The 27,568-nt window shown below is 32.2% G+C and overlaps 1 protein-coding gene across 1 annotated transcript; it reads left to right on the top strand.

Moving 5' to 3' along the window:
* Positions 1-177: 177 nt before the first annotated feature.
* LOC114332595 (ARF GTPase-activating protein Git) lies at positions 178-25,944 on the top strand. Its single transcript, XM_028282421.2, has 13 exons — positions 178-361; positions 428-561; positions 615-724; positions 3,210-3,399; positions 3,999-4,129; positions 4,341-4,515; positions 6,125-6,197; positions 8,459-8,644; positions 9,748-9,848; positions 11,849-12,133; positions 14,732-14,881; positions 17,720-17,923; positions 21,527-25,944. The coding sequence occupies exons 1-13, from the start codon at positions 301-303 to the stop codon at positions 21,722-21,724; spliced, it is 1,998 nt and encodes a 665-aa protein (XP_028138222.1). The 5' UTR covers positions 178-300; the 3' UTR covers positions 21,725-25,944.
* The last annotated feature ends 1,624 nt before the right edge of the window (positions 25,945-27,568 follow it).

Genomic DNA, 27,568 nt, shown 5'->3' with positions numbered 1-27,568 from the left:
CCCAATTACATCGACCATTTTCATGCAACTGCACTGCCACCTATAGTCGATTGAGTTCGCGAATTGTTGATGTAAGTGGACATTTACGAATGTCAAAAAAAATTAAAGCCTTGGCTGTGTCTCAAAACGAAACGTCCGTTTTACCTAAATTTCCTAGAGAATAAGAATTTTGACGTTTAGTAGTTGACATGAAAATAAAAATGGTGTAGTAGTCTTATTTATAATTATATTTTTATTGTGTTTATTTTGTATTTTTATTTAGTTTTAAATATATTATCTGTTAACAGTGACAATTTAACAATGTCTCGTGCAAAATCCAAGCATAACAATATGGAAATATGCGGTGACTGCGGAGCTCTAGGTAAATTTTATTAACAATTTATGTAGTTACACACAGATTAATTCACTAACTAATTCGGATTTTCAGAAGCCACTTGGGCCTCAGTGAATAAAGGAATATTATTATGCACTCAGTGCTGCAGCATCCACAGAAGTTTAGGAAGACACATCTCTCAGGTCAAGTCTATACCAAAAAGTACATGGCAACCAAATCAACTCAATGTAAATATTTTTAATTGGTGTATGTTAAAGAGAACTCATTATTTATGTTTTAGATGGTTTATGCATTAAATAATAACGGTGCGAATAACATTTGGGAGAATGCTTTACTTGAAAATGGAGGAAAATTAATGAAAAAGAAGCCAAATGCTAAAGATCCCTTAAGGTATAACTTTATTGTCAGCTTTATTTTGTGTTTGTTCTCATTTCAACCAAAATTAGAGTCTTGTGCAATACACAAATATAATAATTATGTTATTGTTAATCTTCCACAAGTGTCAATCATGTGGGAGTATTTACAAAATGAGTAATGACTAATAATAGAATAATTGGAGGACAAAAAATAATATAATGCATGTATACAGGAAACACCTTATAATATTGTACTTATGTAGATATAAAACAATACATACTCTAGTTTGTTGTTCATTCATAAATTTGATTTAATTTACTTTTCGTTTATCTATTACTCATTCATTTTTATGGGTTTTAGCTTTTTTAGTTATCTATTCAATGATAATAGGTATATTGATAAAATTTGGTTTCATTGTACCCAATCAAATTGCTGTAAATATTGCCTCACTAAATAAGTCCTGTTTACACATTTTTTATCTATTAGTGTCTTTCCTGTTGATATGAGACATGTAAAAAAGGTAACATAAAAATACAGTAGGGTTGTTCATCACTTATTCTCTTCGTTCCCAGTGGAACACAGGGCATTACAGTCATTTTCCATTTTTGCTGATCCTGTGATTTTTCTTGGACTTCTTTCCAGGTTAGGCTGACATTTTCTGCTTTTTTAATAATTGTTTTCTTCCATGTATTTATTGGCCTCCCCTGTTTCCATTTTCCTTGAGGATGGAATTCCAATGCTTGTTTCATTATGTCTGTGTCCCGTTTCCTCAGAGTATGGCCCAACCATTTCCATGTTCTCTTTGTTTCTTTATGTACTGGTTCTTGTTTAGTTTTTTTTCCATAAGTTTGAGTTTGTGATCTCCTTGGGCCAAAATATTCTTAAAATTTTTCTTAAGCATTTATTGATGAAGGATTGAATCTTTCCAGTGTTATGTTTTGTTATTCCAAGTTTGTGATCCGTATAACAGTACTGCCTTTACATTGAAAATTTTTTACTATGGTGTCCAGTTTTATCTCATTAGATTTCCATATACAGTAGAGCGTCGATTATCTGAACGTTGATCAACCGAATGACTGCTTATCCGAACTCCAGCGCCCCGCAGTCAAGTACCGAGTGAGCGTTAGTAATTAACACTTAAAATATCTTCAATTTTCTTCAATATTCTATCCAAAAATGTGTTGTTGCAAAGACTGCACTTTTTTGTTTAATTGCTATGTGTCATTATCAAGATATAAATAAATATGGCTTTAATTAACTTGTGGATAAATATGTATGACTATATCTATATAGTTCGATTATCCGAACAAATCGATTTTCCGAACATTCATGTCCCCCAATTAGTTCGGATAATCGACGCTCTACTGTATTATTTAACATATAGTATGCTGTCTGTGCTTTGCCAATTCATGTTTAAATATTCTCCTCTACTCTTCCTGTCATGTTCAGTATGCTTCCTAGATAACTGACTCTTTCCACTGATTTCAGCTCTTGGTTTTCTATTTGTACGCCCATTTCTCCCAATGTGTTAATCTTCATTAATTCAGTTTTATTCATGTTTATCTCAATACCCACTTTTTTACCTTCTTTGGCTAATTTCTCACTTTTTTCTGCATGCTCTGTCTCTTTACTGAAAGTAGGCATACATCATCTGCATATTCAAATCTAATTGTTCAAAGGTATTCCAGTGTATCCTAGTTTAACGGTTGCTGCTTTTTCTCATGAGCCAGTCCATGACAATAATAAACCGAGTGGGAGACTATGATGACCTTGTTCATCATAGGAAGACTATTATATTAACGCCCCCCAGTCACGAGGAGTGGCTAAACCCCAAGGCTACAACTTGTTGGAATAAACAACAATCTATCAAAATTTTCTTATGCTAAATTATAAATATATTTAAGAAACATACCATAAAGGAAATTAAATAAAAAATATTTTTGAAAATATGGCCACAAATTGAAGTCTGGGAGCGAACTGCACCTCGCTCAGGTTTACAAAGGTTAATAAGTTGCTATGTTGGCTTTTATGCATTTAATTAACCCTTTCAATGTGGAAAGCGCACTGGTGTGCTTTGTTAATTGTGGATAAAATGCGAAAGGCGCACTGATGCACTCTCGTCCCATTAACTTTTAATTAAGCAGAGCAGGACCGCACTGCGCAACTCCCTACTATTTAACGCCACACTGAAAGGGTTAATGTATTTGTAATTTATTTATTTATTGTGACAGGAAACCCCCATTACAGTAAATATAACATACATTTAAAGAGCTCATACAAGTAGATACAAACAAAAAATAACCCTTTTGAATTAAAAGTGATAAATCTCAACATTTTAGCTGCTTTCACTTAGGTATATTATATTAATATGATCAATGAATTGGAGAATGAGTTATTATAATGTATTAAAGGCAGTAAAAAATCTAACAGTTAGTACCTATGCATGCTGATGTTTAGTATATTAGATTAATTAAATAGTTTTTAAATATACAAAATCAATAAAATATTGTTCTACTAGTGTGAAGCAGGAATACATTAGACAAAAACATCTTCAGTGCACATATGCATTCAGAGAAAACTATGAAGATGGGCTGATAAGTGTAGAAAATGAGCTGGGAAAACAACTCCATGCTAGTGTACGAACTCCAAACCTGGAAACATCATTTAGACTACTTGCTTTAGGAGCAGACCCCAACTATTTTCATGATGTAAGTATACTTATAGGTAGAGATAGTGCAAACACTCCTGACCATGGAACTGCGCGAAGGTGGACATTTTCACGTTGCATAGCACAGTGCGTTTCGCATGGAAGTAGGGACCAAACCAAATTTCGTCTACTGCGCCGTGGTCACGAGTGTTTGCACTATCTCTATTATGTAGTGATGTACAGGATTTGGTACATGGCCAATCTGGCCAGAACCAAAATTCCAACAGCTAACCAGACCAGGCCCCCGAATTCCAGCTAGATCAAGACCTACTTATACGGAAGTATTCCAACCACTTAATATTATTCTATGAGTGCTATCTATTTAAAGTTTAGATGTAACGAAGTTTTGTACTTTAGCTTCTACAACATAAAATTTCATTATGTAGATATGCAATTTTGCAGATCTTTAGCTATACCATAATATTTATAAAACTAGCAACGACAGTGCAGCGATTTCATTTCATTCTGTTGTTTTGCTTGCAGTAAACGGGGTAATCCTCACCCAGTACTGTCTGAATCTAAATGTTAAGCCTAAATGTTAAGCCTGTAACATATTTTCTATTCATCTCAAAAGTTTTGCATTGTCTTTTGCTATTGTAGGAAAAGGGATCTACTCCACTTCATGTTGCTACTAAATCTGATCAGAAACTACAAGTGGAATTATTGTTAGTGTATGGAGCTGATCCATCTTGCCCTGACAGTCAAGGAAAAACGCCTATCGATTATGCGAGGTAAACATAAATGCATTTTAAATTAGAACAATTTTTTACCTAATAAAAATGAAAAACCATTTTTATCTCGTTGCTACACGAAGCCAAGTTGCAAATTCAGTCGTTTAGAGAGCGCAACAAGCACTCTGTCTAACGGTTTCAAAATTTGTTAGTTTTTCCTCAGAGAATGAATATGTTGCTATATATTAATTTTTTATCTGTTTATTTCCAGAGCCCTAACCAATAAAGACTTAATAAATCGACTCACAGACAGCCAATATGAAGTCACTGATACCTTCAGTTATTACTTATCACTTAGGAAGCCAGATCACACAAATGGAATCCATTTTTATATACCACAGACTGGATTTAAATCAAATTCACAATCACTGACCAAACTACAAAAGGTATTTGATAATGTCTTTTCTTTTGTTGATTAAGGGCATGGGCGCAAATATTTTATGGCTATCCCTACTTTTTCTGTCTTTACACTGCAAATTACGTGTAGTAAAATTCTCACTGGTATGGATATGTAAACATTACTTGACAAATGTCATCATTAACTTTAAAGAGATGGCTTTTGAATGTTCTTGGATAACTGTTACTTGTATAATTGCATCATTAATTCAGTTAATTAATATGATAATTGTTTCACTAGCTATGTATTCAGTGATTGTAATAATTTATATACTGTACAACAAAAACTAATACTAAATTGAGAAAAGAGGAAAAGTGATAAAGTAATTTTTTAATAATATATTGTTACTATGGAACGCTTACAATTTTGAACATCTTTAACAACAAAATACTTTGATCACAGAATATGTCCTGTTGTATTCTCTGCTTGGATCTTCCATAACTAATAAACAATAAATACCTTTTTATTAATTTCACGTCTTTTTTTCTTTTTTTTTTTAATCAATTATTTATCAAATACACTATCAATATTATTTAATCAACAGCTCAAAATATTCCCGATGCCATGTCAAATATTTAAAATTGTCACTGTCTTGTCACCATATTCTATTTGACTCAGTGCGTTGTATGACAAAGATAGCGAATGTTCGATTTGGAAAATATCACCACGGACATGGTGTCCATTTTTTTCAAATCCTGAAAAACTAATAAATATTTTTAAAAAATTTAAACGCGGAATGAAAGACTAAATTATTATCGAGGGCCGAAAGTCCCTTAGAATAAATAAAAAGTTTCTTTTGAACGAGATATTTGAAATTAAAAATCACACTACATTTTCTCTTAGTTTTTCACCCCTGTAACTTATTAAAATAAACATTACAGAAGTTTTCAGTGACTTTCGGCCCTCGGTAAAAACGTAATCTTTCATTCTGCATTTAAATTTTTCAAAAATACAGTTTTCTCAGGATTTGAAAAAAATGAATCCCATTTAAATAGCATTGGAGCCGAAACTATGTACCATCCCCTTCAATTTAGTCATTAATTTGTTTAAAAATAGAAAATACGAATATATAAACTTACACAATAGTAAATTTTTGAGTAGTACCTAGTTATCTACAGTTATCTGTCTACAAGAAACTATCGAAAAATATCTTAGAGGTCATAAATTTTTTTTCAGCAAAGAGATGATAGACGCTGTAAAAGCCTACATTGCAGGGCAAGATAGTTTTCTTAAGAGGCTACATCAGCGCATCATCAATATTTTTTTTTCGAAAGTGCGGCAAAGTGTGTCTGCAGTATGTGACACTAACAAAAATGAAGGCACAATATTGTGATTATAATAATTATACACATAGGCGCGCTAAATGTTGCCAAGTCAGTCAGTTCGATTTCTTGTTCTAGATAATCGACTTTAATAAAGCTGCAGTCTTGAAACGCATTTTCTGCGCGCTAATGTACCCTATTAACGATCTAAAGGCATTGTAAAGACAATGTTTAGATGACTTGGTTGTTAGAATTTTATAAATAATTGTGATTTTTTATTTCTGTGGCAAATAATATATTTTTTAAAAATAATACTCTTTATTATCTTATTTTTAGTTAAGCAATCACGTTTTTGAAGAACTAGCTATGGATGTATATGATGAAGTAGATAGGAGGGAGACAGAAGCAAGTAAGTATTGGTAGTGTTAGGAATTATTTTTCATCATCAGTGGCGTTACAGCTCTTTATGAGCCAAAGCCTTCTTCAGAACAATCCTCCATTCGCCCCTGTCTCTGGCAACTCTTCTCCATGCTCTAATTCCAATAGATTCTAAAAATCAGTTTCTGTGTTGTCTTGGTACACTTCGTACCGAAAAAAACTGGTACAAGTCGTATAACCGAAAATCGTGTTTTTCTAGTTGTGTAAATTGGTCTTGTCACATATGTCATTCTTATTTCTAGGCAACGTTGCCAGTTCAACTAAAATATTATATCAAACCAGGTAAAAGCAGGGCTGTGCGGCAGACCGCAAGTTTTTAGTAGGTTTACTAAAAATTAAAACAACATCGAGCATTCTCGATTAGTCAGTCACATTTATTTAAACATCATAAAAAATTCTCTTATTAATTTTGTAATGTTCCATCATCTCAATTAAGTACCCATAAATTAATTCCTGTTGTATTATCTTTTATTACAGATATGACATGAATGACAGATAATAACTCTAGACATGACATTAAATTATTATGTTTAATTTAAAATCGAGAAATGTGAAGGGTTTCTCGTAAAGTTGTGGGATACTAATAAATAAAACACACTGGAAAAATTAAAATTTGAAATTAATAGAAAATGAATAACTTTTACAGTGAACAAGTGTGGAACTTAAATATTATGTATTACAATAAAATTCGAAACTGCTGAAATATTAAGCACATAGGTGGAAAATGACGCCTGTCAAAATGTTCAATGTGTTTTATTAAATGTATTAATTTTTTTCGAATCATGATATATAATCTTATCATATAATAAGAATTTTTCACAGAAATACGCCAAAGTTAGGCCACACACATTACCATAATGTGTGTCGGTTGCGTTCGGTCACAGTGAAGTTATTATAAATATTGACAATTTTTGAACTGTCAAAATTTTATTTTATCATTTCTTGTTTAAAAAATAATAAAATTGATAAGATAGTCTCAGTTGAGGAGAAAGTAATAATAATAAAGATGTTTTATTCAGTCAATAGTGTGCGAACAATCAGGTAAATAATAACGTGGGCCTAACTTTTAAACACGTGGCAAATGTAGGTATTTTCCAAAATGTTGGAATGTGTTTAAATCCTAGAACAATTTTAGCTTTTGTTTTTAATACAGATTTTAATCCCCTACAAACCCTTGTAAAATGATTATTGAAGGAGGAATTTAACAGTTTAAAATTTTACATTGAGTTACCTATGGCCCGTTTTACGATTCACCACTATGATTTTTGAACGTTATTTTTTGTATTTAGATTTAGTGCAATTCCATTATCTATGCTGGCAACAACGCCGTGATTCACGAGCCATTGTGTCCAGTCTGAACACAGGTTTACATTGGGAAAAAAAGTGTACCAGTTTTTTTTGACCGCGAAGTCTCGGTCTTCCTCTTGCTCGATGTCTTATCGACCCTCTTCGGTCAAAAACTTTTCTGACTATGGCAGCTTCCTCTCGCCTGATTACATGACCTATCCATCTAAGGCGTGCTACCTTAATGAATTGTACAACGTCAGTTGTAACGCCTGCGCCACAAACCTTGTTCTTTCTTGGTCATTCTAAGTTACCAAGTTTCTGAGCCATATGTTAGCACTGGGCTTATTAGTGTTTTGTAGACCGTCAATTTAATTTTTCTAGGTATTTTTGAGCCCATCTGTCTTCTTAATAGTAGCACTTATTGGCGAGCACTATTCTTCTTTTAATTTCTTCACTGACTAGGAATTATTTTTACTGGCTTATTATTATTTATTTATAACATGTTAAAAAAGAAAAGTCTCTCATCAAGTCAAGAACCTAGACTAAAATATTTGAAAATCCTCATGGTTTGATTTCTTAGGTCCAGTAGTTTTACTATTGTCTTTCAGTAGCTCCCTCTGTTTAATATATTATATCATGGTTAGAGATGTTGATAAGGATATCCAACTGGACTCCACTATGGACTAGATGCAGATGAAGACTGTAAGACAACATAGCAAAATAATGTAAAAGACTTAATTACTAAGGACTGGCATACAGAGTGCAGCAGCAAGAAGAAATGTAAAAACCCCCAACATCAGTAAATAGGCCTCCTCAAAAATATAAATTTAATACGCACATGCATTGGTAATAATACCTACAAGTAATTGTACAGCTTTGTTGATGACGATAATAAAGATATTTTAATTAGTTAAAATATAATAAAGACGCAATTAAATTTTGCAGTTTGGCTCAGCTGTGCTGACACTACAGACCTTAATGACGTCCCTTTTCTACCAGTCGACAACACGTTATCTACTACACGAAACCAAGGAAGACAAAAACTGGCTAGATTTTCGACTCCCGAGCTTAAAAGTTTGGTATACGATATTTTAGTTGATACGCAGAGACGACAGATGGTATCTGATAAAAGTAAGTCATAATAGTTTAATTTTTCTTCTAATCAGATATACAGGGTGTCCCGGAAAATAGTGCGTTCCTTTAAGGTATGGAGAGAATACACAATTTGGAACAAGAAAGTCCTATAACATTTTTTTCTAAAGTTAACCGTTTCAAAAAAAAGTTAACATTGTTTTCCATATACCTGTATTTTAATGTTTGGAAATTTTAATAAACTGGCAACATCGGACGCACTACGGAATAATAACAGATAATAAGAACTCGTTTGTGATTTACAGTATTTAAAATAATCCAACCTAATAGTAGGTACTTATGTATTTACTATTTGTTTACTAAAATTATTTTCTTTTGAAATGTATTGAAATACCTATTGCATAATTTTAAACGAATTACACATCTTTTAACATAAAAACACATCTTTTAACTGAACTAGTATTATGTATTTAGTAAGGTTTAAATGTGTTGAATGCTGAGTATTGCTGAGGATTTTAACTAAATTACATAGTTTTAATAGTTTACAGTGGAACTTAAATACACCAGATAATGTCTCAGTAATTTGTTTACTTGTGAACTAAAATAACTAAGTTGTACTTACTTAAAAATAATTATTATACCGAATAGATGTTTCAAGTAACCTTTCACAAACACCATTCATACGACGAGAAATACCGGCAAAACATTTTGAAAGAAAATAATTATAGTATGCCTCTCCATTTAGTGATCTGCCATAAATAATCAACGTAATAACATAATAGGTAATACACTTGCGATTCGAAAACATTTTCGGCATTGACACTAAACAGGATTCTTTAAAACTATCTGTTTACTATCTATCTTCTAGTTATCTATTTACATGGGACTGTCTATGCTTTTTGCGTACCGCACATAGTTGTCAGATTTAAATTTGCATACCAAAATGTATTTTAATTTTTTGGTTAAACGGTTGCATTTAGAAAAAAATGTTATAAGAGTTTTTTGTTCTACATGGTGCCCTCTGCCTAGACCTTTAAGGAACGCACTATTTTCCGGGACACCCTGTAGAGTCACGTCATTAATAGTCATAAAAATAATAATAAAGACCAAAAACAAAATTCATTGCATAAAAAAAATTTCAGGTAATATCTCACAACTGCGGGAAGTGTCAACTGTAGACGAAGATCCTCTGTATGACTCTGTAGCTTCTGATGATGATTATGCTGTTATTCCCGATGAAGAGGTAATGTTAATTTCTGTAATATTAATTAAGCCATAGTAAATAATGTAATGTTAGGGCATTGGCTTGCTCATCTTAATCTTTTTATCTGAAATGTTCATACTTTTATTGTGTAGTATAGTTTTCCTTCAAAGTATTACGGATTCGCTGTTCTGTAAAAAAAGGTGGTACAGTATGCGGTACTGTATGTAGCCTAGCGCGAGGCTTAATACTATGTTTTCTATATTTTGAAAATTTAAATAATATGTAGTTTTAAAAATGAATATATTATTTTAATATTTGTTTATTATTTTTTATTTTAAAACTTTTTTAAATCATCGATTTACAAAGCTTATTTATTTATTTTAACAATTTTATGTACATTCGAAAATACATAAAACCACTATTAGTTATTATCCTTGTTATAGATTTTAATAACATTAAAAAAGTTTACTATATATATAGTATATAGGACTCCCCACGTCGCGTAAATAAACTCTTCCAACTATTTCGTGACGTTACTTTCGTGACGATCGCTTCAGAATTTTACTATAGATAAAAATTTATTTATTCCCTAGTCAAATCTTGGTATGCTTTTTCTCATGAGGATCTTTCAGTGCGTCACAGTTTTTCGATTTCTTTCTAACGCATTAAATTGCATGTGACAGAAAAAAACGCACGTCGGTGATTACATTTCGTCGGTGGCATTTATAGCATTTATTCTAGTTGTCAATAGATGGCGCTATAATCGAAAAAAAAATATTTCCGAATTATACAGGGTGTAACAAAAATACAGGTCATAAATGAAATCACATATTCTGGGACCAAAAATAGTTCGAATGAACCTAGCTTACCTTAGTACAAATATGCAGATAAAAAAAGTTACAGCCCTTTGAAGTTACAAAATGAAAATCGATTTTTTCGAATATATCGAAAACTATTGGAGATTTTTTTATTGAAAATGGACATGTGGCATTCTTATGGCAGGAACATCTTAAAGAAAAATTATAGTGAAATTTGTGCACCCCATAAAAATTTTATGGGGATTTTGTTCCCTTAAACCTCTCCAAACTTTTGAGTACGTCTCAATTAAATTATTATTGTGGTACCATTATATACACAGTGGTATAAACACAGTGTTTTTAAAACTTTTTTGCCTCTTTGTATTTTTTCGAAAAGGCACCTTTTATCGAGATATGACTTATTTTTGAATATGGTTCAAAATAGCCCTAAAAATGTAAATCATAAATAAATGTTCATATTATTACTAAGTCTCCATAATCGTACTTAACCATATACAAATATGTGGTGGATTTGACAAATATTCGAAATATCTCGATAAAAACTGATTTTTCGAAAAAGTACTGAGGCAAAAAAGTTTTAGAAACATTGTTTTTAACTAATGGTACTACAATAATAATTTAATTGGAACGTACACAATAGTTTGGGGGTGTTTAAAAGAACAAAACCCCCATAAAATTTTTATGGTGTGTCCAAATTTCACTATAATTTTTTCTTAAGATGCTACTGCCATAAGAATGCCACATGTCCATTTTTAATCAAAAATCTTCAATAGTTTTCGATACATTCGAAAAAATCGATTTTCATTTTGTAACTTAAAAGGGCTGTAACTTTTTTTATGTGCACATTTGTACTAAGGTAAGTTAAGTTCAATCGTATTATTTTTGGTCCCAGAATATGTGATTAAATTTATGACCTGTATTTTTGTTACACCCTGTATAATATATCTACGAATATAATCTGTACAATTTATAAGACTATACAAATCAAAGAAAATACCATTTTATAAATGCAATAAACACAATTGATTTGATTTTATGCCAAATTGCAAATAAAATGTGACAACTGTCAGATTTAACTAAAATGTCATGTCACTAAAATGTATATTATCACGGACTTACCTTTTTTTCTATCATTTGTGACGCACTGAAAAATGCTCATGAAAAGAACCATATATCTCTACTCATATCTCGGTATTTTTAAAATCAATGATTTTGTTTTAGTCTCCAAGATCAGACAAACCTCCGACCAGCAACAGCGACAAAGACAGTATAGTATCTCTAGATAGTATTAGCAAAACGAATAAAGTCCTGGAACAGCTTACGAAGCAGCTGAAGAACTCTGATAATACCATCACAGATCTTCGAGCCGAAGTAATGAAGTTGAGGCAGTGTGTAAAAGTGTTGCAAACGGAAAATACGGATCTTAGGAGTAGATTGTCTGAAGGTAAATTGACGTCCAGAACGAATGGAGATAGCGGATTTGATTCATTGGAGTTTATTTCAGAGGTTAGTATTTACAGTTTATATTCGTAGAATCATTTACAGGTAAGATTTTTGTACTTACTTGACTACGGTCCTTATCAGGAGATTTTTGCCTTTCGCTGATGATTTTGACCCTTTACAAGCAAGGAACCAATGAAACTTGCAAAATTTGACAATAGACAACGTTAAAAGAGAAGTAGTGAAACAACTCACATACCTGGGTAAACAGACAGCTGAGGATGGCAGCTAGGAGGAGGAAATACAGAATCAAATACTTGCTAACAAAGCATACTTCTCTCTGTCACAGGTGTTTGGATCCAAAGACATCCATAGAGAAGTAAATTTTAAAATATATAAAACCATCATACGACCAATAGCAACATATGGCGTAAAAACATGAGTCATGAGTAGTCATGCCTGAAAAGACAATAAACCTTAATACTTTTGAAAGAAGATATTAAGCAGGATTTTGGGACCCATTTGCGACAATGGCACCAATGGTATATGGAGAATAAGGTTCAACTACGAGTTATACTAATATTACAAAGAACCTTGTGGCACTAGGTATACCCCAAACACAGTGGGCGACATTTTAATGTAGCACGCCTATAGATAACAAAGGCAAAAAATATGTAACATGACTAATTTAACAAAATATAAAAATATACTTGGTGCTACTTAACTTTTTGATATACCTCGGTAGCTCTAAGTCGTCAGAGACCTAGGGGTGTGGATTCTTAATAGATGTTAAATAAAATTGAAACTCAACTGCTCGGGGGGTGCCATAATTAAAAAAGAAAATATCATATCATATGTTTACTTAAAAATATATTAAACTAAGAATGCCGGTTATTTGAAATATCTGTACTTACCGTAGGCTACTTTCATGCGTGATTACTTTATAACGATAATAGAGATTGGTAAAGAAAATCTAGTAATTAAACATAATTCTTACTTTATTGAAACAAAAAAAATTCAGCAAAGTTGTTATCAAAAAAAAAAAATAAAGTTTCATCAATTCGCAAGAAAACGTAAGAGTTCAACAATTAAAAACAGCGCAAGTACCTTGATGTGTCCTTTATCCGTGGTTGATCCATAGTCCATTCATCATGCGGCAGTTACGGTGTTAAACATTGTCCTGATGTTACGGCACATTTGTTGTCACGCACATAACGACACTCAATTTTACAGACAAAGTACAGGTACTAATTATATTAGAGATGAAATTCCATTGTTCGTGTATATTATATTATTATTATTGTTATTAATTAAACTTAATTGAAAGAAACGAAGAACTTTTCGACAAAAGAAAACTAATGGATGTGTTTAATCCATCACTAAAAACACAAAATACGGTCGAGAATTTACATTCTCTACGACCACAGCAGCCACTTGAGCCTACTTCGGCTCTGGAACAAAAACTCACAAGAAACTGTACTAAATACAAACAACTAATTTTCTCCATTGAACTATTTTCAACAATTTTCTCCGTCAGCAATGCAAGGCTTGCTGACGGAAAGGCACAAACTTCTTATTCTAGCTCTCTAGAACTGATCGCTCTTTTCGACTGCTTAGAACTGATCTTTCATAACTGATCTCGAATATACTTCGAACTCCTCTAACACCCAAAACTCACTCCATCTCCCCATTTTTGTATCGTACTCAACCATGCCCGGTTTTACCAATCAAAAAAATTCGCCAATTTCCACTCTTATCTCAAAACGAATAGAAAAGGTTTAAGCAAACTTCAACCAGGCCTTCAAAGGTAATAACTTATTCTCCCGCAAATAGGATTCACTCAACGAAATTCTGATATCTATGTCTCAGCTCTAAACATTCTCACGTTTTTCGCTGATCCAGCTTCTCGCACAGCTGGCCCACTGGATACCAACAAGTATATTATATAAACAACTCAGAACCACTTAATCTCTGTTAAGGAATTCTCAACATAAATAAATGAGCTTCAAAATAACATATTCCGGTCTAACAGACGCCAAAAATACATTTAGTAAAAGATTACGAGTCTCAATTCCTTTGCGGTACGGAACATATCGAGGTCTCTCAGATAAAAGATCGAATCTATCGATATCCATGAGAACACAAAATCAATCCAACATTGTGAGAAAACGAATTACGTAATACTCTGAAACACAGCACATGATTAACGGACTTAGTATACAGGATAGAGCAAAAATATAATTACTTTCGGACCGTTATAACCTTCTATAGCAAATTATGCAAAAATACAAAGATTGCGCTGGGTAGGTCACCTTATAAGACTGGATAACGAGAGAACATCTAGTAAAACACTTGGCGGAACTATGATAGGACGTCGGTCAGTAGGAAGACCAAGAAAGAGGTGGATAGACGAAGTGAGAACCGATGCTAAAGATATATTGAGGGAGGAGAGCAGCTAGGGACAGAGATATGTGGAGGCGGATGCTGGAGGAGGCCAGGCAGCGACTTGGGCTGTAGCGCGATAGGAGAGAGATTATTTTAACATACTAGTCTAACTAAGGAAGAGAAGATTAGAATTACGCTTCAAGGCTGATTATATTATGACATTAACGTTAGAATTTTAATACATATTTAGGATAATAATAATTTTATTGTACTTTCCAGGTTCAAGGAAGTGACGAGACAGTTAGTAATGGTGTATCTGCTGATGAAATAGATTTTAGAAGAAGCAAGCGCATTCAAAGACCAACTAGTATGTACGAAACAAGAGAAGGAATCGGGAAAGTGCCAAATTGGCAAGCAATGAAGAACCAAGTAAGTCACATTATATTGTTTGTTATTTCCTGATCGTGAATTTTTAAATAGAAACTTTAATACCTGGTTTTGTCGATCTGTTATAAATAAAACACTTTATTATTGCTTAAACGTTTCGGCTATCTATTCTCCATTTTCAATAAGCATTGTAATTGCTTAAACATTTCTTAAATACAATTTCTATTTATGTCTGCAGTATTTGCTAGTTTGATATAATACACTCCTGGCCAAAAAAATCGGGACACCTTAAAAATGGGTCATTTTTGATTTCTCGAATCTCCTAAACCTGTTGTCCGATTTTAGTGATTTTTTTAATATGTTTTAGCCTTATTCTCTAATAATATGGATGTAGTAATAGTGTTGCTGAACAGATAAATGTCATTGTATACCGGGTGTAACAATCTACTGTGTTTTTTCCTGAAAGTTCGTAGCACCCTGTGGAATATTCTAGCATTTAAAAAATATCGAAATTATGTCTCAATTGTAGCCTTAGCCTTTCTTAACATTCTGCTTTTTGACTCATTCACTTATGTTGGACAATGAAAAAGTTAGGTACTTTGACAACTAGCCATGTTCTTCATCAATACAGGGTGTTTCTATACAGGGTGTTTCATTAATATTTGTCCATATAGTAACTAGAGAAACCTTAGCACAAAATAAGAAGATTTAACCTAAAACGCTTAAATAAAATGTCGTTCCTTACTGAGTTACAGGGTGTTTTATCTAAAAATTTATAAACTATTTTCGCTCACCATTTTAAAACTATTCAACGTATCCTTTTCATACTTGGCAAAAAGTGCAACTACTATACACCCTACTAAATTATGATAAACAAACGTTTATAGCTACTACCAGAGGCGTACGACAGGGGGTAGTGAATGGTTGACCCTTCTCAAATTCTACGCCACTGAAGTGGCGATTTTAGTGCCATTTTTAGATTTTCCAATACTTTCTACGTACATAATATACTCTTCATTGGTAACGATAAAGTCATTAGTTTTCGAGATATTTGAAGTTAAATATGAAACGGCACAGTTATTTTGATTAATTTACGATATGATTCATATGATTAAAATTTAAAAATTATTTGTACCCAGTACTTTAAAACTATTTGGCGTATCCTTATCATACTTGGCAGAAAGTGTAGGTACTGTACACCCTACTAAATTAAGATAAACAAACGTTTCTAGCTACTACCAGAGGCGTACGGCAGGGGATAGTGGCTGGTTGACCCTTCCCAAATTCTACGCCACTGACGAAATTGGTATTTTAGTGTAATTTTTTGATTTTACAATACTTTTTATGTAAATAATATACTCTTCATTCGTAACGATAAAATAATTAGTTTTCGAGATATTTGAAATTAAAAATGAAGCGACACAATACATTAATCAAAATAACCGTGTCGTTTCATTTTTAACTTCAAATATCTCGAAAATTAATGACTTTATCGTTACGAATGAAGGGTATATTATTTTCATAGAATGTATTGGAAAATCCAAAAATTGAACTAAAATAGCAATTCCGCCAGTGGCGTAGAATTTGGAAAGGGTAAACCATTCACTTTCCCCCATCGTACGCCTCTGGCAATAGCCAGAAACGTTTGTTTAACATAATTAAGTAGTTTGTACAGTACCTATACTTCCTGCCAAGTATGAAAAGGATACGTCTAATAGTTTTAAAATTCTGAGCAAAAATAGTTTTTAAATTTTTAGATAAAACACCCTGTAACTTAGTAAGGAACCACATTTTATTTAAGTGTTTTAGGTTAAATCTTCGTATTTTGTGCTAAGGTCTCTCCAGTTACTATATGGACAATTATTATTGAAACACCCTGTATACTACGTTTCTAAATACGACAAACTTTAAGGGGTAATTTTGCATGAAAAATAATGGCCGTTTGATTTATAAACATATGTCTTCAAATGCTTCGTTTCCGAGATACAGGATGTTGAATTTTTTCTTACACACTGACGATTTATTTATTGCTCTAAAACCGGTTAAATGAAATTTAGTGGGTTTTAAGAGTCAGTTATTGGCGTGCATACGGGTCATATTACCCGGTCATATTACCTGTATGCACGCCAATGTGAATATAAAATTTTTAGTTGTCTGTCAAAAAATGTGAAATAACTACCTCTTAAAACCTGCCAAATTCCATTTGCATATCTCAATCAGTTTTAGAGCAATAAATAAATCGTCAGTTTGTAAGAAAAAATTCAACATCCCGTATCTCGGAACCGAAGCATTTGCGTACATATGTTTATAGAGCAAACTGTCATTATTTTTTCATGCAGAATTAACCCCTAAAGTTTGTCGCACTTATTTAGAAACACCCTGTATTGATAAAAAACATGGCTAGTTGTCAAAGTGCCTAACTTTTTCATTATCCAACATAAGTGAATGAGTCAAAAAGCAGAATGTTAAGAAAGGCTCGGGCTACAATTGAGTTATAATTTCGATATTTTTTAAATGCTAGAATATTCCACAGGGTGTTACGAACTTTCAAGAAAAAACACAGTATTATTGTTACACCCGGTATACAATGACATTTACCTGTTCAGCAACACTATTACTACATCCATATCTTTAGAGAATAAGGCTATAACATATTAAAAAAATCACTAAAATCGGACCAACATGTTTAGGAGATTCGAGAAATCAAAAATGACCCATTTTAAGGTGTCCCGATTTTTTTGGACAGGAGTGTATATTGGAGAGCCTCAATATCTGTCTTGTTATTGATACAATGTTGATCTTTCTTTATATGAATTGTCTGCACTATAGTATTTTATTTATCCGGCAATGCATTAATAGTAATACTCAATAACATTTTAGATGAAACACGGTGACGCTAGAGGTACCCAAAGCCTTTATTCATCGCCACAGAACCGAGAGACGATTTTAAAGTGTACCGAACAAATCACATGGACTATTCAACATTTGTGTAAAGCCATTCAAGAACCCGATAAAGAAGAATGTGTGTCAAGTGCCGAAAAAGTTAAAGTGTCCGTGTGTAGGTTAGCTTCATTCTTGCCAAAGGTAAGCTATAGTTCTTACAGTAAATATACAGGTGTTTAAAAAAGGTAACGTCTCTAGGATCGGTAAAAAGCTGAAAAATAATTAAGGTTTGTTTAGTAAAACATTTTGTAACGCCATCCGTTCTCATGATACAGGGCGTTGAAGTACAAAAAAATTTACACATTTTTTACGTTTTTGTCGAAACTACTGGCAACATTGTAATGAAATTTGGTGAGCCTTAAGAGGTAGTTATTGTGCATTTTTTACATAATTAAGAGCTTTATATTCATCATTGGCGCGTACATGGGCAATGGTATGAATTTTTTAAAGAAACAAAAATAATACGCCACTGAGATATTTCAAATTAAAAATCATTGTTGAATTCCTCGTTCAATTTGTGACAAAAAATCCATCTTCTCTTTTTTCATAAGCGCCGTTTTTGTGCAAAGTATAAAACATAATCAACTATTTTCAATGGGAAATAAGCTACAATTTTACCAAAAAAATGATTTTATTAACGTTTCGACGCCCAAGTCGGGTGTCGTTGTCAAAATACAAAATATTACTAGATTAAACAAAAATGTTGTTGCTTGGCAAAAAATTCTAATAATTTATTTAAAATCTGACTAATTTATATCAGCAATTCAGACATGTATTATACATTTTAAAATAGAAGACTTTAAAATGGTATTGCCAATATTGATGAGTTGCGTTCCTGGGACGACTTTACTAAAAGATAGTTCATTCGATTACATGAAATCAACCTCAACTCAAGAATATCCGCCACAAAAAATCATAGCATGTAATCTGTCTTTAAAAAGACAACCAAATGCAACGGTGGTAGTAAAATTCTCGCGCTAAAAATTCCATAGTAAATCACGAGGTTTATAATCTGGTTTTCCACCACAATCTGGTTTTCCCTCGTGATTTACTATGGAATCTCTAGCGCGAGAATTTTACTGCCACCGTTGCATTTGGTTGTCTTTTTAAAGACAGATCACATGCTATGATTTTTTGTGGCGGATATTCTTGAGTTGAGGGTGATTTCATGTAATCGAATAAACTATCTTTTAGTAAAGTCGTCCCAGGAACGCAACATCAATATTGGCAATACCATTTTAAAGGCTTCTACTTTAAAATGTATAATACATGTCTGAATTGTCGATATAAATGAGTCAGATTAAATAAATTATTAGAAGAATTTTTTGCTAAGCAACAACATTTTTGTTTAATCTAGTATTATTGTGTATTTTGACAACGACACCCGACTTGGGCGTCGAAACGTTAATAAAATCATTTTTTTGGTAAACTTGTGAATTATTTCCCATTGAAAATAGTTGATTCTAAAATGCCACAAGACAATAGCTTCAGAACAACATTAAGAATAAAACATCTTAACTCTTACAAAGTATTCTAATTAAGTTTATAGAAACTTAAATCCCTTGTGCAGGACACTCTTCTTATTTTGTTGAAATTTGCTCTAGTCCGTTCTATTTTAATTTTGGTTTCCTGGAAGTAATCATTTGTGGAGTTAATCATTGTTTTAACACCCTCAGCGCCAGTGTATCCTTTTAGATACACACTGTCCTCAACGCTGTGTACCGAAAAAGATACACATGGCTCGTTGTGTTCGATCGGTTGTGTCTCCTAAAAGGATACACTTTCTTAAGTTTTTATATGTAGAGAATAATGTTATGGCCTGAGCCAATTTCCTGGTATAACTGGTTATATGTAACTAGAAATTCATATAAACATACAAAAATAGAAAAATACGAAAATAAACTGCAAATAAATAAAAAAATTGCTTGTCACCTTAAAATAACATAAAAATCTCTATTCGCCCAAAAAAACATTTTGGCCCAGAATGAAAATTTTGTTAACCACCCGTGGCGCTGAAGGTGTTGATATGCATATTTGTCCACTCATTCGACATTGATTCCGTTTATTAGAAGATTCTCGTTATTTCAGTAACGTTCGTACAGTTTTGCAGTATAAACTATATCCATTCAAGTCATCAGTGTTTGCGTCCTTTCAGCATCAAATAACGCGGATATAGAAAGAGGTTTCTTACTATAACTAGGGTTTCTTACTATAAAGGGTTTCTTACTATAACTCGAAAAGTATAAAATGGCGCTTACCCCTATCAACATCAAACGATTCAATTGTTCATGTTGTACTTTATCGAATGCTTTATTATAGTCGATAAAATGCGTATTATATCTTGATTGACGTCCAGGCACCTTGTATCAGTGTATTAAGTGTAAAAAGAGCTTCACGCGTTCTTAGACTTTTGCGCGAAGACCAAGTTGTGTATCATTAAGTCTAAGAAATGTCAAATTGTGCGCAAGTGACATTAAAAATCGCTTTAAGGCAATCGGTACATATTTCGAAAATATTTTACGGCTATCCCTACTTTTTTGGTCTTTACACGGCAAATTACGTGTAGTAAAATTCACACTGATATGGATATGTAAACATTACTAGAATGTCATTCTACTTGACAATGTCATCATTAACTTTAAAGAGATGGCTTTTGAATGTTCTTTGGTAACTGTTATTTGTATAATTGCAAATTATTAATTCAGTTATTAAATGTGATAATTTTTTCACTATGTATTCAGTGATTGTAATAATTTATATACTGTACAACAAAAACTAATACTCAATCGAGAAAAAAGAAAAAGTGTTAAAGTGATTTTTTAATAATGCTACTATGGAACGCTTACAATTTTGAACATCTTTTACAAAAAAATACTTGGATCACAGAATATATCCAGATGTATTCTCTGCTTGGATCTTCCATAAATAATAAACAATAAATAACTTTTTATTAAGTTCACGTCTTAAATCAATTATTTATCAAATACACTATCAATATTATTTAACCAACAACTCAAAATATTCCCGATGTCATGTCAAATATTTAAAACTGTCACTGTCTTGTCATCATATTCTATTTGACTCAGTGCGTTGTATGACAAAGATAGCGAATGTTCGATTTGGAAAATATCACCACGGACCATTTTTTTTTCGAATCCTGAAAAAACTAATAAATATTTTTAAAACATTTAAACGCAGAATGAAAGACTAAATTATTATCGAGGGCCGAAAGTCCCTTAGAATAAATAAAAAGTTTCTTGTGAATGAGATATTTGAAATTAAAATCACACTACATTTTCTCTTAGTTTTTCACCCCTGTAATTTATTAAAATAAACATTATAGAAGTTTTCAGGGACTTTCGGCCCTCGGTAAAAACGTAATCTTTCATTCTGCGTTTAAATTTTTCAAAAATACCTTTTCGTTTTCTCAGGATTCGAAAAAAATGAATCCCCATTTGAATAGCAATGCAGCCGAAAATACGTACCCATCCCCTTAAGCGTTGTTTTGGGAGAACGAATCATTCTACACAAAAAGAGCTAATTTTTGTTCAAAATTATCTCAGGTAGATTATTTCTATTTTGAAACATTTTTGCTACGGCTTACGTATTCTTGGTAAATCATTGTTGTCCGCTTTCCCCCTACGTGAGAGGATTTAGAGGAAGCCTGGGGGTAAGGCAAACTTTTTTGAATTTTTTTTGGGGTCTCAAATTGACATTCTCAGCAAAATGAAATTATTGTTGCAGGAACAAGAAGCAGATCGACTGAAACTGATGGTAGAGTTAGTGTCAAGACTTCATCCCGAATGCTCAGCCCTACAAACCTCCAATCAGAATAACGACACCAAATCTCTTGAACTCCATTTCGGAAATATCAGGGAAATCGCCTTCCATCTTGCCAAATTTACTAAAGACATAGTGACCAAATATTCTTCTAATCACTAGCCCTTTATTATATTTATTTTTGATTAGTACTGGTCGAGATTTAAATATTTTTATTCGTATGACTATTAGGCGAAAAAAAAACCAAGTATTTTGTTTTATATTTTATATAATAACGACTGCCATAAGTGCCTATCGTGTAAGTACTAAATTTAAATCTAATACTGTTAACAAAAAAAAAGTATTTATTCTATTTTTCAACGTACTCTAAAGCATAGTGTGGTAGGTTTAGAACTTTTTTAAGGGGAATCAGAGAATAATAACTACAGCAGCATAATTCATCACACATATTTTGCAATGGTTAATAGATCTGAGGTTCAATTAAATTTTTATACCTGAAAAACTGCTTCAAATTCATCCCCATTGTAATCGAAAATATTTTCTCTTCATATAGAATGAATTTTTCAATTTGAAAAATAATCATCAATATCTGAGTGCGTGTAACTATCGTATCATGCTACTACAACCAGATGTACTACGAGGTTTATTCCAAAATTACCCAATACTTAGCCTACAAAAAATACAGTGCGCTGGAATAAGTGTTACTGCCTCCCCCCTTATCAACTTATTTATTTTTAGCACATAAGCAAAACGCTCGGACAGGCCGATTTTTAAAATAATCATAGATTATAGCATCAATGTTTCGAACTTTACGCGATCCCTCTTCAGATGACAGTAATAACTTTGATTTTTTTAAATGGGAAAATATATCATGTGACACCTCATTTAAAAGCTTTTGCAATACTGATTACAAAAATGTATAATACTTTTTAAGATCGTAGGCGCAACATTTCGGCCGAGTGCTTTTTAAATCCATTAATTTTTTTCGAATCCTGAGAAAACTAATAAGTATTTTTGAAAAATTTAAACGCAGAAAGAAAGATTACAGTATTGCCGAGGGCTGAAAGTCCCGGAAAACTTCTATATCGATGTTTATTTTAGTAAGTTACAGGGGTGAAAAGGAAGAGAAAATTAAGTGAGATTTTTAATTTCAAATATATTATTCAAAAGAAACTTTTTCTTTATTCCAAGGGACTTTCGGCCCTCGCTAATAATGTAGTCTTTCATTCTGCGTTTAAATTTTTCAAAAATACTTATTAGTTTTCTCAGGATTCGTAAAAAATCAAAGTATTTAAAAGGCATTCGACGAAATTTTGCGCATGCGCTGTTAAAAAGTATTAAAGTAGGTACATATTATAGATTTTTGTAATCAGTATTTCAAAAGCCAAGTAAATGAGGTGTCACATGATGTACTTTCTCATTTAAACAAATCAAAGTTATGACTGTCACCTGAATAGGGATCGTGTAAAGTTCGAAACATATATGCTAAAATAAATAAGTTAATAGGGGGAGTAACACTTATTCCAACACACTGTATATGTTTCTTGTATTTGATAAATTATTATTACTTGCTGTTTACATCTGTTCTATTTTTACTGTTATTTAAACAATAATTGTTTCATTGTATTTATTATCAATATGATAAATTCTATAAAATTACATTATATCAGTTGTACAACTTATTCGTTATTGTGTTGTTAACAAACGTGTTCGGTATGAGGCACTATTTAGCCTCCTATTTGTCTTTTGGGGCCATTTTAATGTGTTGTGTGTATTTACTAATCGTATTTTACTGTTTCTTGACCATCCCAGTTAAAATGTTAATCTTTAACCGTTTTCGGTTGTAAGAAATTATGAGTACAATGTTAAGATACGTAGATAGTCTTGTTTTATTTAAAGAAAATAAGGTAACTATATAGAATGGGGGGCATGATAAATATGCGAAATTTGTTTGAACTGAGCCGTAAATATAAGAAGAGACAAAAATTTAAATCTTTTTTATGGCGGAACTTACTCTTTTTTACTTACATAAACGAACTTGTTATTTTCACAAGAAACTATATTTTGTATAATTGTGTCAACACTGCTAATATTTCTGTAGCTCGCATATTTGAGACATTCCGTTGATAATGAATTCTACTTCAGTAACTGAAGCAGAATTCATAAATATACATTTTAATTTGGTAAATCATGCCTCCTTATTTTATACCAGTACCCAATATAACGATCGAATACAATAATAATGTTTTATTCTCCATATAAATCTTATATTGATTAAGATAACCTGTTGTTAACAATTCGCAGTAGTTTGTTGGTTTTAAGAAGCCTGTACATAATATTTTCGTGGTTGTCTCAAATTTGTTCATAATTATATAGACACTTTACTTTTAAAAAAATTGAATTTAGACCAGTTTTAAGACTATTGAAGTATTGAACAATTTTTGATAATGTCCTCTCTACCGTCTCTTTAAATAAATATTAGTTTTACTTCTCCTTCACTCGGTTATTATAGCTATAGAATAGCCTGTAGGTTGTATTACAAAGTTATCACGGAATTATCATTAAAAATGTTCAGTTTAACATCAAACACACTCTTTCGACTACTACCGTAAAATGGGGTGAATAGGAACGGTTTTCAACTTTAAACTGAAAAAAATGGCAGTAACACATGTTGCAAACATAAAACTTATGCATTGTTATTTGGGTATTACTTTCCTGTTTTGATATTTAAATGTTAAAAAATTTTAAAGTTAATACTTTAATCACAAGAAAAATCAAAACCTGGTGTTCCTATTCACCCCACCAAGAGGGGTGAATGGGAACACCTGTAAAAACTATTGTCTTCCTATTTGTACATTTTTAGGGTCAATAGAAAGAGGTAAAAAGTGTCTAAGGTGTAAAGTAACATAAACATATAAATATAAAGTTTGTATTGTTGGAAAAATATATTGTTGAAAAGAAAAATATTTTTTAAACTCTGATTTGGCATTTTTCTCTGAAAGACTATTTCTTTAATAGTCTAAGAAACTTGTCTTTAGCTATTGTGTATTCATTCCTGCCTGGTCCTGTTTTGTGTGTGTGTGTGTGTGTGTGTGTGTGTGTGTGTGTGTGTGTGTGTGTGTGTGTGTGTGTGTGTGTGTGTGTGTGTGGAGAGAAAGAGATGGCATTAGACAAAGAGTCTTTTTGCCACAGAATTTTGTTATAAATATGTTTAAATTTTTATCTTAGAATCATTTATAAACTTAAGATATTAAATATAGATTTGTCAGAATAAGATAAAACATTGCTGATGTTAACTGGAAGGCTAATGTTAAGGTTGGTCCTGTTTTCCATTCCTCAACTATTTTGCGTCACATAATCTTCATGGGTCTTGTTGCGTCTTGACATACATTTAAACTTTTTGGACAGCAGTTCTGATGATTGCAGAAAACCGTATAAATATTTATTTCAAATTTACGGAATCCACATTTGGTCCTCCGAGCCGGATGCTGATAATTAGTGCTCATAATAGTTGGAAAAATTGTGCTCATTAATACCACGCGTGGTTGAGAACCCTGTTAGAAGTTTGTTTTGGATTGGAGACAATAGCTAACCGCTAGAAACACGTTTTGCAAGGTATGGTTCTTTCTATTCTCTTTGTTTTGATCAATATAATATGTATAATTTGTCGTTAGATGAGATGTTGTTTCGTTTGGTCTTACTCTATGGAGATATTAGATAAAAAAAGTAATTTCTAATGTATAGGGTGAATGGCAACACGGTAAATATTATGTTCCTATTCACCCCACATATCTCAAATTCATGACGTGAACAGTAATACTTATTGTTAACAAAAAAAGTTAACAGATAAATCAAAATACAATCATTTTATATCGTTATAAAGGTTAGAATAAACAAAAAAAAGAGTACTCTTCAATCTATTTTGACAGAGATTTTGTACTTACTGAGAAAGTTTTTTAAGATGAGAAAAACCTCAAAATTAACGACTTTGTTTTCACGCCGAGAACATAGGAACCAGTGACGCCAACAACACAAACCTAAATTTCTTAACGCCATATCACGTTAGCCAACTTGAAAAAAATTAAATAGCCCAACGAAAGTAATATATGTTTAGGAAGATTATTGTTATTGGTTAGTGAAGTTTTGTTCCTATTCACCCCATTTTACGATGCTTAAAATGCTTAAAATTTTGACAGATGATGTACGCTGGATGACAGCTAAAGAACAATTCTCTTTCCGGTAACGCCATCTGTCGAAGCCTAGAGTAATGTCATACATCTGTCGTATAAAGATTGTCACGCACGGGGAGCTAAACCACTAAACTATAATATATATTATATATTTATTTGCGCAGCATGCCCCGAACGTATCCTAAACTTACCCAGAGAGAGGTTCAGGATACGTTCGGGGCATGTTGCGCGAATAAATCTATAATATATATATATTATAGTTTAGCTCCCCGTGCGTGACAAGCTTTAGGTATCATTCTGTTATATTTCATCGATTTCATCACAGACTTTTAAAATAAATTTTGAATTTTGATAACGGTTTCTTGTGGAAGTAAAATAGTAAATTAAAGAAATTGAAGCATACATTTATTCAACACAGGAAAAACCCCAATTTTATAGGAATTCTGAAAATAATCATTATTTATTTACTCTTTACAATTGATAATTATTATTAATAACTAATTTTAATAATAAATATGTACACAAAAATCTTGTGGTAAATTCTTTTAAGACTGGTCTGAATCAATTTAACAATATTTTATTAAATGTTCTCTTTGTATAAATATGTGTATATAGTATCTGAATGCAACCTTTATTACCCTTGTTTTATATTACTGTTTTTACTTGAATAACTATTGCACTTCTGTTAAAAGCGTTCGTAGAGATTAAAAAAAACCTTGGTAAATGATATCATACTTGCACTATAAATATTATTAAACTTAATAAATTGTACTCCACGGTGCACCTGGAGCCCAAAACCCTCCAAACTCCTTAGCAGTGACCTTGGGCACAAGGTCACTTATAAGGAGTTTGCTAAAAACTTTCGAAACTTCAGAAGATGACGTGCCCTAGCAGTGACCGTATGCATTAGGTGCTCCGGGGGTCAATGCTGATGGCGTATTCGTGTTCAGTAACCCCAAAAACCCCTTGTGTAATCTGTTTGCATTAATGTAGTGCCGAATAGTGATGTTGATTACTGTCACTTTCGAGTATTCGTTACAAATCGTTACTCTTGTATAAAGTAATCATAACGAGAATCGTGTTTCTCAGTAGGTACAAGGTATTTCTCAGTAGGTTCTCAGTTATATCAAATCGTATTTCTCAGTAGGTTCTCAGTTATAGGTAATTTGTATAGGTATAGATATACAGGGTGTCCCGAAAAGATTGGTCATAAATTATACCACACATTCTGGGGTCAAAAATAGTTCCATTGAACCTAACTTACCTTAGTACAAATGTGCTCATAAAAAAAGTTACAGCCCTTTGAAGTTACAAAATGAAAATCGATTTTTTTCAATATATCGAAAACTATTAGAGATTTTATATTGAAAATGGACATGGGGCATCCTTATGGCATGAACATCTTAAAAAAAAATTATAGTGAAATTTGTCCACCCCATAAAAATTTTATGGGGGTTTTGTTCCCTTAAGCCCCCCAAACTTTTGTGTACGTTCCAATTAATTCATTATTGTGGTACCATTAGTTAAACACAACGTTTTTAAAACTTTTTTGCCTCTTAGTATTTTTTCTATAAGCGAGTTTTTATCGAGATACGGCTTCTTTTTTAATATATTTACATACAAATTTTATGGGGGTTTTGTTCCTTTAAACCCCCCAAATGTTTGTGTACGTTCCAATTAAACTATTATTGTGGTACCATTTTATTGGGCTTGTCCCGTGGAAATAAAAAAACAAAACAAAACAAAACCATTAGTTAAACACAGTGTTTTTAAAACTTTTTTGCCTCTTAGTCTATTTTTGATAAGTAACCTTTTA

Source organism: Diabrotica virgifera, chromosome 5 (assembly GCF_917563875.1).
Source record: "Diabrotica virgifera virgifera chromosome 5, PGI_DIABVI_V3a".
NCBI classification, from domain to species: Eukaryota; Metazoa; Arthropoda; class Insecta; order Coleoptera; family Chrysomelidae; genus Diabrotica; species Diabrotica virgifera.
The sequence above is the reverse complement of the archived record's forward strand: the minus strand, read 5'-3'. Positions and strand labels throughout refer to the sequence as shown.

Coding starts and splice junctions, on each gene's coding strand:
- LOC114332595 (XM_028282421.2), top strand. CDS start 301: ATGTCTCGTGCAAAATCCAAGCATAACAATATGGAAATATGCGGTGAC. Junction 4,516..6,124: donor CACTGACCAAACTACAAAAG/GTATTTGATAAT, acceptor TCTTATTTTTAG/TTAAGCAATCACGTTTTTGA. Junction 14,882..17,719: donor GGCAAGCAATGAAGAACCAA/GTAAGTCACATT, acceptor ATAACATTTTAG/ATGAAACACGGTGACGCTAG.